The 17,014-nt window shown below is 46.0% G+C and overlaps 1 protein-coding gene across 1 annotated transcript; it reads right to left on the bottom strand.

The window, feature by feature from the left end:
* Positions 1 to 1,679: 1,679 nt before the first annotated feature.
* LOC308155391 (vascular endothelial zinc finger 1-like) lies at positions 1,680 to 14,594 on the bottom strand (the record flags this gene model as incomplete). The annotated part of the gene is made up of 7 exons (XM_080528709.1): positions 1,680 to 1,999; positions 2,948 to 2,983; positions 4,691 to 4,853; positions 5,289 to 5,358; positions 7,021 to 7,609; positions 7,712 to 7,952; positions 14,562 to 14,594. 7 exons carry the CDS (start codon positions 14,592 to 14,594, stop codon positions 1,680 to 1,682), a joined length of 1,452 nt encoding a protein of 483 aa, XP_080384835.1.
* Positions 14,595 to 17,014: the final 2,420 nt, after the last annotated feature.

Here is a 17,014-nt window from a genome sequence, read left to right as displayed (position 1 = left end):
GTGCACTGAGTTGGCAGTTTGCACATAATTTAAAACGAGTTTCGGGAGTCAGAACATAGAACCAAGTGTTCTATGTTCTAAATCTCAAGGCCCTTTTGACTGCAGCAAAACCATAACATGATCAATTTCTTTATTTGTATACATCTTCTCAAATATCGTTAGTGTTTTTTTTTCATTTTCTTTTTTTTCACATTACATCCATCATCTAATCAATAACTCATCATGACACAGGCAGAGACTGAACTGGATATTTGATCAAAAGTATTATTCAAATGGACGGCTACGTTTGCAAAATTAAGAGTTCTTGGATCCCTAGTATTTGAAGGACTTCTATTTTTTTTTCTTTTAGCAAAAAAGGTACATGGTGAGTTCAATATTTACAAAGTAACATGGGAAAGTCCAGGATCAAGTTACGTGTTATACATTAATTCAATTAAAAAGAAAACAAAAAGAAAATGTATTTACTGGGCTACTCTCAGCGAGTTTCCTGAGCAGAAGGTCCATACTATCAGGGTCCTCACAAACAAAATGATAAGAGTAAAAATAAGGGTATAAAATATTTCTAACAAAACTAGAATCCATCACCAACATTATAATTATAGGTAAAAAAAAGAAAAAAAAGAAAAAGAAAATAAGAATCTCAGTGAACAGTAGGACCATTCCATCAATGGCATTTGTAAGCCACTAGATGGCCCTGTTATATGTAGGCTGGTTACCTAACACTCAAATTTGATCTTTGATAATACTGCTGTTCAGTTACACACGGGATATGCTTTCAGTGCAAGACTCATTCCCCCCTCAGTTCATGAAAAACAAGCAACATAAACTGATGACCAAATAAAAATGCACACCTCTGCCATCCCTAACAAAGAGGAAAAAAAACAAAACAAAAACCTAAATTGTACACATATTTAACAGTCAAGAGGGACAATGTCCAGATATCCACTTCAACAAAAGAATACAGAGTAAATTGTTGATGGTGAGAATACATTAACATGACAACTGTACAAGTTAGTCACTGTACCTCAAGAGCATACCTCCTTATTGAAAAACAAAGTTATACAGCCGTGAAAAAAAAAAAGAATAACCTCCCATCCAAACGGAAGCCTTTGTCCCTTTTGTTGAACTCATCTCCTAAAACATTAAATACTGATTAGCAGGCTATAGTTAAAAAAACAAATATATAAGAAATACCCAACTGCTTTGCAAGAGAACTTGTGGAGCATTAAAATCAGCAATTCATACTTATTGCATTAGTCCTTTTAAAAATTCTCTTCCCGATTGCAAAGGTATGGGTGTTCTGCCAGGTGTGAGAGGAGTCCTCTCCTCTTGTTCATCCAACCCCAACTGTTATGTGGACATCACTGTTTAACACTCTTCATTGACTCAGTCACTACATCTAGATTTGAAGTCCTTCAGATAATAAGACAAAACCCTACCTAACTTCCTAACACAACTGTTTTGTTCCTCTTTTTTTGTGATGCCACATTGATTGGGGCTGGTGCCATGTGACAGGGAGGTGCCCCCCCCCCCCCCCCCCAGCTGCACGGCACAAGAAAACGTTCATTTCCAGGCTGGGGTGGGGGGTGGGGCAAGAGTCTGTTGTTTTGCTTCATTTTTCCCTTTCTTTCTTTCATCTTCATTTCATTATTTATTATTATTATTATTATTATATTTGTTTACCAGGGTTGAGGTTGAGGCAGGACTTGGGACAGAAAAGGCATGCTATCCATGGGCCTCATGATGTTGAGGGGCCCGGCCAGGTTCATGGACATCTGGCTGGTGATGGCCACCGGGTGGGCGATGTTGACAGGCCCGGAGATGGAGACGGGATGATGGAGGCTGATTGGAGAAGTGATGTTGACAGTGTTGGTGGTAATGTTCATTTGCGCCGCTATGGTGACGGGGTGGTTGCTGGAGATGCCCCGGTGCATCGTGGTGATGGGGGCGGAGGTCGTAACGGGAGTGGCTGAGACAGAGTTGTGGATGTCATTACTGTCTGGAGAACAATGGGCAGACAAGAGGACAGGGTGTTAAAGCTTTGGTGTGCACTTATCACCTGTCCTTCACTTTCATCAAACACACAACACAATGTCATGCACTGATAATTCCACACATACACCATACTTACTGGTTACTGGTAAGTACTGGTTACTCTCCATCAGTTAGGGGATTGAGAAATTATGTCTACACACAGCACAAACATCTGACCTTCAGTGTTAAAGGGGCAATCTGTAGTTGGTACATCAATTTTCTGATTTTTAAATCAATTATTATAGTTATTGAATCTATGACTTAGAAATGCCTCATGAGCTTGGTTCAACTATCTTACCCCACCAGAACCCAAAATAGAAGCTTGTTTTACATTTTAACTGTAAAGGTAGACAAACGCTGTACAGTTTCAAAAATGTATTTTGATCTCATGGATGGTCAGCCATGGCATCCATAGCTCTGTCTATGAATTATAAAGAGTGGTCACATTTCTCAGGTCTCATCCCCCTCAGCTCAAAAAAGTGGCAGGGAGACAGCTTTGTTATCGTTCGAATCCCAGATTATGCCCCTGTAACCTCAATGACTATAATACACCGAACCATTCTAAAAATGCAGACAATCTAGTGTCCTAACCACAACTCAGGAGAAGTAGGTGAGTGTAGGGGTTCACAGCCAAAAGGGAAAAAAAGGTGGTCATTCTTGTTCCCCTTAATTGACAGAACAGAGAAACTCCTCCGAGATGACATTTCCAGGGATGCAAATGATGATGCAATGTTTGGAAATGAAGCGACATGAGCTTACCAACAGCCTGACATGTCCTTTTTCTATCTGTGTGTAACGGTGCGTGGGCTATTTAGGGGGGTTGGGAGAGGGGGGGGGGGGGAGGAGGAGGAGGCAGGGGTGAGGAGGGAGGGGTTGGGGGGTTTGGGTTTTTCACACGAAGCTACGTTGTTACCTTTTCGTCCCCCTGAGGAGTTCCACTGCCAGTCGCCTATTTGGAAATAGACACACAGGGGTTATAATGGCCTGCAGGCAGGGCAAGGCTGCCGCACTAAGGGCTGGGTGCCTCCCCTGTGTGCCCAGGGGGCTCCACATCAGGGTGGGCAAGGAGGGGGCACACCCACCCTGCTAGTCCCCGGGGGGGAGAGGGAACTGGCCATAAGCTTACTGGAGGTGAAGAGGAGATACTGTTTGTTTCTGTGATGTTCCCTGTGCTGTGGATAGTGTAGCATGTGCTCTGTGTGGTGGGGCCCTGGGAGAACAGTCATTTATTCTTCAGTGACGGCTAATGAATGAAGAAAAAATTACCATATGATAATATCTACTTCCCTGCAGCTAAATCTATGTGTAACTGAAATCTTAGGGAAGTTGATTTGTTGTCCTCGGCTCTGACTACACCTCTGAGCGCGCTGAGGCCTGTGTTATGTCTGATGAGATGATGCAGTGTTCTCCAGATGGGAGGGGATTCCAGGTGTTCATGTTTGACATGAAAGCTATAAACAAACCAAAAATGGGGGAATGATCTAAAGCAGGAATATTCAAAGACAGCACTTTCACAAATGAAAAAAAAAAAAAAAACTCACAGATGAATAAACAAACAACAAGAAATACAAACGCTGTGATAGCACAAAGGGCTGTGGAAGGAAAGAAAAAAGTTATCGGGCCGTTCCAAACCTTGACAACCATGTCGTTGAGTAGCATACATTTACGTAGCATACTTAAACATACCTAAGCCTTTTCTAAATTATTTATTGAGCAACATTTCAAAGTAATCTCCGGAGGCCAACCCAACCAAGGAGATATCAATAACACTAATGTAAAAGACTAATGGGGGGAGGGGGGGGGGGGGGAGCACGGCTCTCCCTCTGCCCGTTCTCCTGCAAGCTGCACAAATCAATTGAGTGGAGGAGATTTAACGTCGCTGTGGTCGTATCAGATGTCACTCGCGTGTTCCACTTCCCTCTTGCTCCTTTGTGCGCAAACACATGCCAATTGCTGAAAGCGCTTCAAATTTAGAACATGAGAACAGATTTCGGCCACAGGCTATATCTTCTCCTGTCGACCAGAATATATGTCATCATCACTTTACATTCCCAACCACCCAGACACAAACACATCCGTACATTTCCCTATACAGCATAGCTGTGTCTCATCCCTCCACTCGACTGACTGTATGCATTTCATTCATGTCGACAGAACTGGACTAGCAGGTGGACGGTAGAAAAATACCATGGCAATGCCCGTCATTGCCGACAGAAGGTGTGATGTCAAATATCCCCCAGCGCTGAGCGGGAAAATTACACACGCCTAAGAGGACAAAGTCGGCACCAATCAATCAGAAGAGATTTCCTCTGTCTGCCATGTGGGTTAGGGAGGTTTAGCACATACGGCAGGCCGTGGCCAGAGTCATAGCAACCTCCCCAACCTGCTGGGGACTACACATACAGGGTATTAACCAAAACATTGTCGTGACCTCTAAGGGGGAATTTAGTGTCTACAGGTGCGGGTGCTCAATGGACACTTGACGTGGAGATAAAAAATGAAGTACGGCTTTCAGGAAGGGGTGATTTTAACCAGGTTGCCCAGCTGTACCTTGTTGAGGCCTGAGGCCTCTAGACCCTGAGAAAGTGAGTTCCGATGGGGGTGGGCAGTGGTGTGTGTGTCTGTGTGTGTGTGTGTGACGACAGGCCTGACGTACCTTTGTTACAGGAGTTGAAGTTGGTCTGCCCGTGGGTCTTTAGATGGCTGGTGATGTAGGCTGCGCTGAGCATCTTGCCGCAGATGTTACAGGTGACCTTCCCTTCGTGTCGGATCATGTGGGAGCGGAGTCGGTCTTTGGTGGCGAAGGCAGAGGTACAGGCCTGAGGGGGCGCAGGAGACCGGGTTAGAAGGTCACGGCACACTATTTCACAGGGCCACCGCCAGCTACAGGCCCTTACGCCAAGAACGGCTTTAATCATTCATCCGACACGGCCACGACGAGATGGAAACATATCCGACTTTAGAAGCTTATAGATCTTCAGAAATCTCTGCAGGGCACACTGGAGGGTGGTGTCATGACCGCGGATGGCCATTAAAGTACTACTCTGGCTCACTAATGGGCTCATTTGAACAGTCTGAGGCTTAGAATTCCTGACTTTCTCTCGACACGGCACACTAACAAGTAGCGTTTGAGGCGGTGGAAGAAAGTGCAAACTGGGTGAATTCGAGGCAGAGCCAACAGAACCCGGAGCAAGCTGTCAATAACGAGCTGCTGACAAGTTCCTGGAATGAGCGCGCGCAGCAGTTTCTCTTACCGTCACTTGACATTTGAACGGCCTTTCTGAGGAATGGACGTGCTTCACGTGGCAGCTCAGGTGGTCGGGCCTGGTGGAGGAGAGGAAGAGGAAACGTTAGAAAGAAAACAGCTCGCTTTGGTCGATCGAGCGCATCAATGAACAGAAGCGCCACACATAGAATACTTTTGTGTTTTTTTCTCCGCAGTTTTCAACCTTTAGCCTGACACCTACGCGGAGGCACCGTACTGTTCAACACAGCCCACTCATAGCATTTCCCATAAGACCCATTAGTCGGACAGAAAAACCCTGAAACCCGGCAGACAGGGCCTGCGAGCTAAAAATCATTTCATCACTGTCGAAGGGAATGGTTCAGAAAAGTGTTGCAGAGACGCTGGCAGACATGCTGTTGAAAGCCAGGCTCGTTTCACACTGGTCGTGGGTTTTTTGTTACAACGGGAGAGAGAGGAGTCAAGTGGAATCTTTTTCACGGGTGCTGCGAACCGGAATGGCTGTTCTTCCCCCCTCTCTGTTCTGTTGTTAACCGAGGAGGACAGCAGCTTCCAGACAGAGAGCGGCCTGGCCTGCCTGCCTGCCCTGCAGACCTGGCTGGCTGGCTGGCTGGCAGTGACTCAGTGGTGCGTTATTCTGTCGTGCTCTCACTTTTCAGTGCAGCCGATAAAACCCTCGGCCCCCCCTGCGTCACCATGTTGGAACCGAGCCTAACCCTGCTCGTAAAGGCCCCACTTCTAATATTACACTTGGATCAGACTAGCATATCGGTATATTGTTTACTTCAGTTAGCGCCGCCGGAAAACATTCCCAAAGCGGGGTTTTTATATGAGCAACTACCTAGTCACTAATGGATCTCTTGTCTTCTCTGAAGACTTTTCAATGCCGACACTGTCACTGTGCTATGTTACTCATGCCAAAGAATCCTCCGATTACTGGTGACGCAGAGAGCTGGAAGCGCTGACTGGATTGTTGCAGTAAAATGTTGAAAGAGGCCATCTTACAAGACTAACGTTAGCTTTTCCTGGAAAGACAGGAGAGGGTCACTTTTTGAAACAGACTGGGCCCTGTGTGCTGCGCTGCCTGCCAGAAAGAACCAGAATGTGAGAGGGAGTAGGTACAGTCTGCTGTGTGTGTGTGTGTGTGTGTGTGAGAGAGAGTGAGAGTAAGAGGAAATCCCAGGCTGCTGCTGCCTGAGCCTCCTAGGCCTGTTTTAATGGCATTCCCTTGGGGAAGGGGAAGCGGTGACGAGCTGGCGGGAACCACAGCGTGACGCACGAATCAAAGCAGGCTCCCCCCCCCCCCCCCCCCCCCCCCCCTCCTCCCCCTCTCCCCCAAGCCTCGCTCTTACCGCCCTCGCTGGAGGGGGGGGGAACTCTCTAGGACACTGGAGTCTCTGCTCTCTAAAGCGCGACTGTTTAAACATGCTGGGGACTACAAAGGCACTGAATCAAGACGATTCAACGCTACTATAAATCAGTGCTCAGCAGCCAATGGGAGACACCGTTAAACATAACACTGATCAACAGATGGTCCTAGTCTCTCTCCCGCTCAGTGTATTTCTACCTCGTGTTGGGTGTCTTAACACCGAGAAATACATTATATATTCTGATCTGGGAAAAAGACGGGAGTTAATTAGTTGACGTTTTTTGATTTCAAAGTAAAATCTGGCAAAATGTTGCATATCGAGTGGGTTTTAGTTCTTAGAACATTCAAGAAAGAGTGGCGTGTGGCGGCCTACCTGGAGAAGCCCTTCCCGCACACGGAGCAGACGTAGGGTTTGTGGACGCCGCCGTCGTGCGAGCGCACGTGGTAAGTCATGCGGTCCTTCCTCTTGAAGCGCTGCTGGCAGATGGGGCACTCGAAGGGCTTCTCGTCCGAGTGGGAGAGCTTGTGGCGGTTCAGGTGGTAGACGTCGCGGAACGCCTTGCCGCACATCTCGCAGCCGTGGTTCTTCTTGACGGGCTTGGCGGGCTTCTTGGGCGTGCTCTGCTGGCCGTGCTGCTGCTGGCCATGCGGCCCGCTGTTCACCATGGACACCGGGGACATGATGCTGGAGCCCGAGGAGACGGAGGTGGTGGCGGTGGTGAGGATGCCCGCGATGGTGGAGATGTAGGAGGGGTTGCCGATCAGCTCCCGGGACATGGTGGAGATGAGCGGCACCATGGTGGGGGCCGTCTGCGCCGTCTTCTTGGGCCTGGACACCATCTTGACGCCCGTGTGGCAGGACTCGTGGCGCCGCAGGTGGTAGCTGTCGCGGAACGCCTTGTTGCAGTAGCCGCAGATGAAGGGCGTCTTGCTCTTGTGCTCCTTCTTTACCACCGCCACCACTGCCGCCATGGGGCCACTGCCGCCATGGGCCCCGCCACTGCCGCCATGGGCCCCGCCACTGCCGCCATGGGCCCCGCCACTGCCGCCATGGGCCCCGCCACTGCCGCCATGGGCCCCCCCGCTGCCGCCATGGGCCCCCCCACTGCCGCCATGGGCCCCCCCCCGGCCCCCTCCGGTCCCGCATGCCACGTTGTCTTTGAGAAGCTCCGCGGCGCTCTGCGGTTTCTGGTCCAGGGGGATGGGCATGACAGGCTTCTGGTCCACCGGCTCGGCGGAGTTGAGCAGCGGCAGCAGGCTGTTCTGGGCCACCTGGTGCTGGTGGTGGAGGGCTTCATTGGCCTGCTGTTGAAAACAAATCAACCAGGGCAGGTTAAACATCGACAGATTCGACACCCATGAGCAACTCAACTGTCGATACAGTCACATTAGAAGAGGGACCGGAGACGCCTCTCATCTGCTACAAAGACAGAGAGAGTGCAACTAGGGGCCCGCGAGGTTAAAAACCCCATTGTCGACGTCTTGTCCTCCTCTCCCCAGCCCGTTGTAAGAAAGCGCTGAGGAGGTCAGTAAAAAAAAAAAAAAGGACATTATTTGTGTTATTCAACACAGCCACATCCTCCCTCATGTCCTTGTGGGGCCTTTACGTAACTCACACACTTTTTGTGGAGATTAGCCTACATCTTCGCATTCCTGCTTTATATAACCGCTCTCGCAGTGAGAAGAGAAAAAATAAAAAAAACAGTTTGAGAGGAAATTATTTTCGCATTAGAGCTTTCTTTGTGTTGTCATACTGGCTCACATGGCCTACTGGGAATAGGCCTAATCTGGGAACCATTCACATGCAACGACTACTGAGCCGGGGCTTAATCTCACAGCCATTCATAGCACACAACTTCAAATGGTGCGGTGCTGTGGTGATTAGGCTATTGGGTGACCAGCAGCCTCTGCAGCCACCTTTTAACCTGGGTTACATGTTTGGAGGTTTACCACGACGACGGGGCTCGATACCGCACTTTCATCTCGCTCCGAGAGAGCGTGTACGTGCTCCTTCTGAAGTCGGATCACACGGCTAGCCGGCTAAAGTGACGGTGCAGAGAGAGAGAGAGAGAGAGAGAGAGAGAGAGAGAGAGAGAGAGTTGCAGAGAGCGAGCGTGCGCGGGTGTGATCAAGAGGCTAAAGCCACTGCGTCGGAAAGCCACACAGAAATAGACAGTGAGTCATTCCGGGCGCATGTGTGGTGTCTCTCTCGGACCACGGGGGCCAGAGCGGCAGCGAGCGCGGACTTAAAGTGTATCAGCGGGGCGCTCCAGTCAGCACTTCCGCCACTGTGCGGAATGACTAATGACATGCAAGAGAGAGTTCAGTCAGGGAACGCCACAAAAGACCAAACCAGAGGAGTGGCTGAAATGTACCGGAAAAACATTCAATAAAAAGAAGGAAAAAACCCCAACTCAGTTAGCCTAATCCAACCGTCTCCAAAACACAGGCTAGGCTACCGGCTGGGAAAGTAAATGCTGTCTGAAGCCACTCAAAGCGAATCATGTCAATGCTCGAGTTTACCTCAAACACTCATAAAGAATCAAATACAGTGCCACAGTATTGCTGTCTGGGGCATGTAGACTACTTGATGAATCACCAGAAAAAACAAGGGTCAGTGACTGTGGGTGTTTTGCAGTGACAGAAATAGGCCCAGGCTCTGTCATTAGTGAAAGGCACACTAGCAGCCCTGCTGCTGCTGTTGCTGCTGAAGAATCTAAATCTGCCGTATGAAAAATGATCCCCCGCCATGATGGTGCTGATTCGTCATGTGACTGCAAAAGTGGCCTGCCAAAATAGAGGCAGGAGGAGTCCAGCTCACTGCCTTTAACAGCAGGGCAGCATGAGCTCAGCTAAACCTGGAGAGGAGAGACGCTGCTCTCTAGCCGAGCGTTAAAAACAGACGACCAAATGGGCTCCTCCAATACAGCCTAGAAAGTGATCCATCCAAACAGAAAGCAAAAGCACACATCAGAAACCAAATGTCTGAAGTGTGATAGGCCTCCCCACTTGCCTAGTGGTGTGTGTGTGTGTGTGTGTGTGTGTGTGTGTGTGCGCGTGTGTGTGTGTGTGTGAAAGGGGGGGGGGGGGGCTTTGGGGCTGTGTAGGTGAAGAAGCCACAAGCCTACTATCTAACACCACCCCCACCACAGGAAACCAGAGAGATCAATCAGGAACCCCTTACTGTCAAACCGTAGTGGTTGAATCTCTGTGATCACAAGAAACACAGAGAAAGCCTGCCTCTCTGCATAAAAGAGCCAAATTAGCACACAGCCCCACAAGGGGACTTAATGTGCTGGTAAATCGGGTTGTTTCGGTGAAAAGAGCGCATGGTTCTGCGCAGCGGGCAGAGCAGAGGTTTCCCGCTGAGGGAGAAGGTTAGTGACGTCAAACGGGGAAGCTACCCACATGGACTGACATTAACGAATAGGCACACGCAGAGCTGGAATACCTGGCCAGACCTGAAACAAGCTCTCCAGATCAGGCAGAGTGCACTTCAGTGGGACACCGCAGCAGACAAGAGGATGTGTTTTTAGGAAGAGGATATGACTAGAGCTGGGAATCCTCCAGGAGTGCACGTGCTTACAGATGCACATGACTACTTATGATACAGGTCTCCAGGAAACGGACAATTGATGCTTAATAATAATAAATGTAAACCGTAGCTTATAATTTAAAAAAAATATATATACACACATCACCCTCAAACCCACAGAACAAAAAATATCTAGGCCAATGTATGATAATTCAACAGGTCATGTGAGTGGCGACGTCTGCAGAGCTGATTAGGAGACGAAGACTACCGTCCAGCTCCGAAACATAAATCAGCAGAATGACACAGGAGCTGTGGTGCACAAAGAGGAGGAAGCGTGCTCGTTGGGGGGTCATTATGATCGTTCAATAGAGCATCCTAAATAAGTGAGGAAGGACCCACAAATAGTGACAGTTTCAGTTAGCCTCAGACGACTGCTTGACTGTCGCCAGTTCAACTCTCCAGAGTCCAACTAGGGCGGAGGCGACTGACGTACGGACATATCTGGAGAACAGCGGTTGGTGACCAGCTTTAAACCTAGACCGGCAGGTGCATCCCTATTGGTAACACTTAGCATTTCAAACAGACAACAACAGACAGGACTGTTGGTAGGGAAGAAGGGAGAGTCACAACTTGATTTCTGTGTCTTTGACGGGTAACATGGGCGTTATATATATATTTTTTTAACTAAAAACAACAACAGCCGCAAACAAATCCTCTCTTCTAACAGTTAGAAAACTAATGAAAGGGGGGGGGGACGCTGCAATTAAGACAACTGCGTTCTCTTTCCGCAAGCACGAGAGGGCAAGGTTAAATACCTGACCCTTCCCTTTCAGGTTCAGCCATCCATCTAACAGGGCCAGCCAAGAGGGGGATTGTAGGAGGAGGGAGGGGTGTGGGTGGGTGGGGTTAAGAGAAAAGAAAAATGTATCCCACATTCTCCTCCTTATTTCATCTGCCCTATTGTGGAAGACACAAATCGGGCCAGTGATGCACTCAGGGCCCAACGGGAGGTCTTTGTGTGCGCATCTTCGCTGATTTGGCTCCTCCATTCATGGGGACGGGGGCTGCGTTTTTCCACACCCGACTCAGCCAGACGAGTCGCCGCTCTCGCAGACCCAGGGGGACCTGGGAACTCTCCGAGAACGCCACCGCGCCCAACAGCCCCTATTGTCTGCGCACCTGCTCGCGCGAGCTCGCTACCTTCCAGGATTAGTCATCATCAACGCCGTCATTTCTAGCCCGTCCGCTGGTCTAAAGAGGGGGGACGGGGGCGACGGGGGGGGGGGAACGGGGGGGACCAGCCAGGCCTTCTTTGTGGAGCCTGTACACTGCAGACACAGCCACTGCAGACAGCCTGGCCCCAAGACAGAGGTGCAGGGCCTGCAGCCTGCTGTGCCTTCACGCCGCTCTGACCATTTTGATACAAATGCGGTATGAAGGCTGGGGTCACTCCAACGTAAATAACATCAAAATGGAAGGCAGGGGATATTCAAGCCATTCTGAAAAGACACTAACGACACTGATCAGTCACTGGCTTTCCATCATATTATGTAGCAAACAACATTTCTGTTTTTAACTGTTTAGAACTGATAACTTCATTTTACACAACCCAATGTGAATAATCATTTAAAAAAATGATTATTTTGACTGTGAATACTTTTTCGCGTTTTATAGCTTAGCCTATTTCTTACCGTGCCTTCAGAGATTTAGATATCTTTAGATAGAGATAGCCTACCTTCAGGCTTAGAGATATCTGATGAACATTGATATGGTCTAGTCCCCCTCTGGGTGCAAACGGAGTCTGAAATCTCTTTGCAAAAACTTCTCTCTGCCGAACGTTTTCCCATGTCTGCTTGGCCAACAAGTCTTTGTGCTGAAAACAGAGCTGAACATCATTATTTTTGGAACATTACATCCCTGGCTGATTTCCAGCCAGCCCTCTAAATGTGAAAGAAGTTCAGGGAGTCTGGGACTTGCACATTTCTACTATGGGATATAAATGGAGGCATTTTCACAGCAAGTAGGTAAGCTCCTCGATGAAATTAATACCCGGGTATTCATTCGTTCACCAGGGACTAGGTCATGCAGGAGAAGGTCGTTTTGGCCATTCCCTGCCTCATTACCATGCTACCCTTCTGCCAAGATTCTTGAGATCAATGAGTGAGGGCTCCAGAGGGGAGAGGCGTTTAGCGTGAGTCATGCGGCCCCATAAGGCAGCGACGCACAGCCTTTCTGCAAAGAACAAACCAGTGACACGTAATCACATACACAGATGACGTGTGTTCAAAGCTCCGTCACAGAGGAGTAATGAAAGGAATGGAGTGCATGCTATTTAACTCGCGGGGAGCACCACGCCAATTGCGTTCCAACACTGCGCTTTTTCATTAAAGTGGAATCAAGTGAAATATTTGATTCTCCCTCCCAGGTGACTGACTCCTCTGGCCCGAACCTGCGATTTGATTAAAAGGTCTGAAGAGATGCTCGAAAACAAACAGACTTGGCTCAAGGCAATAAATAGGGCTCCTCTGAGATGTTGGGTTTAAAGGGTGAGAATCTGGTAGGACCACTGAATCATCTTGGTAATATAAGCCAAGTGGTATTCCTATTCCCTGCACTTTCCACATGCAGAAAACCTCCTTTAATCTCAATCTAAGTGAACATGAGTCACATGTGGGGGATTCATGGCTGCTAACAGTTGCGTGGGTGCATTGACTGACAAGTGCTGCATTTAGCCTCAACTTTCACCCTATGTGTCACTTCCTCACACCCACTAATCAGTGAGTGACTGTACACATCAGCACCATCAAACACCACCCGAAGAATGTCAAAACCGTCACTACTCTGTATTTTGAGACACTGCCCTTGATTCCACATCTTGCTGCTACCACCACACTGGCTCTGAAGGTCCTCAGCCAGTAACAGCTGCAAATCTCGGATACATTAGCCACCACTGATTACAGTAGCTGTACCGTGTCACAATTACAGCACAACACTTCAAAGCAGAAGGAAAGGGGGGGGTGAAAAAAGCTTGACACAGGAGCAAGTTGCCTATTTCAATCGCTCCAAAAAATCTGAGTTCCCATTCAAAAGAGAAAGAAATATTTTCTCCCAAGATGGAGCCATGTGCCACTTGAGAGGGGATCGAGGCTGCTCCAATTTCACCTCCTGCAGACTGGCTGCAGGGCCAGCAGACAGTTAAACTGATCCAGTCCTGCTGGGGGCCTAGGCTTACCTCCATTAGGAATGAGATCAACTGCAAAGAATGTTTAGAGTTCAAGGCATAAGACGTGTGTGAATCTGGAACATGAACAGACACCAGACGCCTGATGCATTTCAGAGAGGACACAATGAAACAAGTTGCTAATAGTCTATTCCAACTGAGATAATCAGACATGGCATGAATACATTGTGCAACAATTCGTATTTGTGGTAAAAAACCTACTGGCCAAAATAAACAGAATTACTTCGGTGCAGCATCATTCATGGTGTGATTTAAATACTCTAATAAACTGCTTGAATGCACGCCAATGACAAAATAGGAAAATTAGCTCGTGGCTATGTTGCATAATCTTCTAGTTAGCTACAGCAACTTTAGACAGTCCAATAACATTATCGAGATGGCTAGTTTAAACGGAGTAAAACAACATCTCCTCCCTAGACTAACATCGAATCGTGTCGTGCACTAAAATTGTGGCGAAATCTCTGCTTTCATGCGTGCATAGTTTGAATTCCTGCTCTACCCGCGGCCACATAGTTTAGCTAGCGAGCTAAGCTATCTCTGGTCATTTGAATCATTGGAGGGAACGAAAAAGTTCATCGCTGACTTGCGAATTTCGAACAAAGTAAACGTCAATCGGCAAAGTATTTTCATTTTATACCATGTTTTACAGCTAGTGATCACTGAACGAACTCGTTAGTTATTGTTCATAGAAGTAAATTCCCATCATGAGACAGAAAAAACGGATCAACGCAACGGTTTCAGTCAAAGAAAAAAACACAAGACTAGCTGGCTTGTAACGGTGGCGACTGAATGGCCAGAGAGCCTTCGAATTATCACTCGTGTTTTATGGCTATTGATCAAGCAAGCTAACTTAGGAAACATCAACAAAACATTGAAGTTATTCACATCACTACGCTATTCACGTTTTGGATTTTCCAAACCAATCTACTGATGCGAAAACCGAGCAAACTGAACTGATTTTTCTTAGCGTCATGCCCTAGCCTCACAGCTGGAAGCCTGAGGATTGATGTACCATTGTTTTGCTTGGATAGCTCTACTTAAAATTATACCTTTGAAAACCGTCCGACTGCGGAGGTCTTCAGTTTTATAAAGTTATTCCGTCAATTGTCTTACTTTTCACTTATCAAAGTGCACTTACCTGAAATAGAAATGTACTCCAGCTCGGTTCCATTGCAACACTTAAAAAAAATCTGCAGGAAACCTACAAGAAACCTACAACAAAGCAGCCAAACATGGCAGCTGCTACAACTTCCTGTAACCCTTGGAGGGAACCATTTCAAGTGGATTTTAGGGGGGGTATGTTAGAGTTTAAATGTAATAGTATAGCAAAGATCTTCAGTATGACATAAATTATCGACAGAATAATACAAAAGTAGTAAAAGTTTAACTAGCATTACAATTTTACGTCCAATTATCTGAGATATCTCTGGTATGGATACGTTCTTTATTTTACACCCCTCTGTCTGTGCTTTCACTGAATCTGCAGGGGGCATTCAATGAATGGCAGAGTTGATCATTTGCTCCTCGAATGATGTTACATGCGCCCGAAATGTGGGACCAATGCAATCTGTATCCGTCGCAATTTGAGTAGATCGACTAATGAAAAATGTAATAAAATGAAATGAAAAAATTATAACCCGCAACATTTGACTGAACTGTCATTTTCTTGATCGCCGCACAAAAACAGTGAAATATGTAATGGTTCCTTTTCTAATATCAACCGTCTGTTGATGCCGCTATCAATTATTTGTGTGGGTGGCTATTTATGTGTGTCTACATTTGCAAAGCCGTTTCGGTCCTGCTTACGAAACACGTATCTATTTCAAGCTCTGGGTTTCATAATTAGGACAGTTTGTTTGCATCTAGTACCATATTTAGCCGATATAACAGACGTACAAATGCATGGAATGAACTTTTTAGGGCAGATTAGATCGTCCAACCACTTCGGCACTCAAATAGGTACTTACATTTGACATACAAAACGAAGGGATTTTGTTTGATTTATTACTTTGTATTTCAATGACATTTATGTAAACGTTCGTTTTCATTTGCTCCATGAAAGTCATTTGAGGTGAGGCCTACAGAGTGCTGCTCCCAGAATCTTGTCAGAACATGAAAATGTAGATTACCCTAAATAAATTAACGTGTTTAATAGAACCTAGTGCAGTGGAATCCTGAAAACACATGGGGGCAAAGTTCTGCAGTAATTCAAATTGAGTCAATATTCAAACCACTAATGGATCAAAATGCTCACACTTATACAATCGGACTATATATTATATCACTAGATCAATCTTTTTTTAAGAGCCATCAGATGTTGATATGTTTTCAGGATTATGTTTACTGTGCCTCAAAGGCCATTACTCTAACTATTTGAATACATTTCTGTATGTTACCACCCTTGATGTGTTTTGCAGTGACATGAGTTAATTCTCGAAAAATGTCAGGGGAAAATGTCATACAAAATAGCAAATTATAAGAATGTTTTCTCAAAAAAGACAAACATATATATTTGGAGAATGAATCTGGAGAATGAATCTCACCAACAGAAAATAGCTGATAGCTGCATTCTACATCATAATGAATAAATAGTTGCATCAAAAAGTATACACCCACCCTCTCAACAAACAGGATTTTATTCACATGCTCTTAGTTCTGCTAACCACTTACTGATGACACATCATTAAACCTTATACAGGATTGAAAATAAGACGAGGGTGGCAGATTTGTATAGGTTTGTGTTTGCTTTTTTCAATAGGGTATTACTGTATTGAAATTTGGCTGGCATTACTTCAAGCAACAGTAATGCTATGCTATCTGATTCAATATGTGGATCTGAGGAGTACATCCAATTGTGAGAGCACTCTCCTGGCTATATATGAGATGTTATTCATTTATCTGTTTGTGTTGAAATAAAGAGATGTCTCTGACAATGATCAGTATGGAAACTTCTAATGTGATAAAAATGTATGTGTTTAATATAACATTTAATGTTTTTTCCCCCAAGGCAGATAGCATTTCATTTTGGTAACATGTTAAGTTACCTCTCTAACTATACATATACCTGTGTATGCTACTGTAGCAAGATTAGATTAAAATGTTATTGTCATATGATAAGTATGTATTTGGTATGTTGATGTTGATTGGTTTGTGTTATCTGTGGTTTGTGTTATCTTATCTGTTATCTGTTATCTTATCTGTTAAGTGGAATAGGTAAACAATAGGCAAACCACTCAACTCTATTACAATGTTGTTACTAGAGTGATTGCAGGGTTACTACACAGTAGTAACTCTGCAATCATTCTAGTAACAACATTGTAATAGATTTGTTTTGATTTGTTTTGTTTTGATGTGTTTTGTTGCAGGTTTATTTGGGACACTTTATTGACTTTATTATAGATTAGGTGTACATATTTTCTGCACAATGTTATATGTTTATAAAGACAATTACCTCAAGCATCAAAGTCAAAAGTACACAGGAGTAGAGAGTAGTAGAGGTGTATAAACAATCTCACATGATACATTTCTTTTTATCCCATTTTCTCATCTCAAAGCAGGCAGATATCCATTTACAAATCAGTATTGTTGACA

Source organism: Nansenia antarctica (assembly GCF_963989245.1).
Source record: "Nansenia antarctica genome assembly, chromosome: 4".
NCBI lineage: Eukaryota > Metazoa > Chordata > Actinopteri > Argentiniformes > Microstomatidae > Nansenia > Nansenia antarctica.
This window is presented reverse-complemented; position numbering and strand designations above follow the sequence as displayed.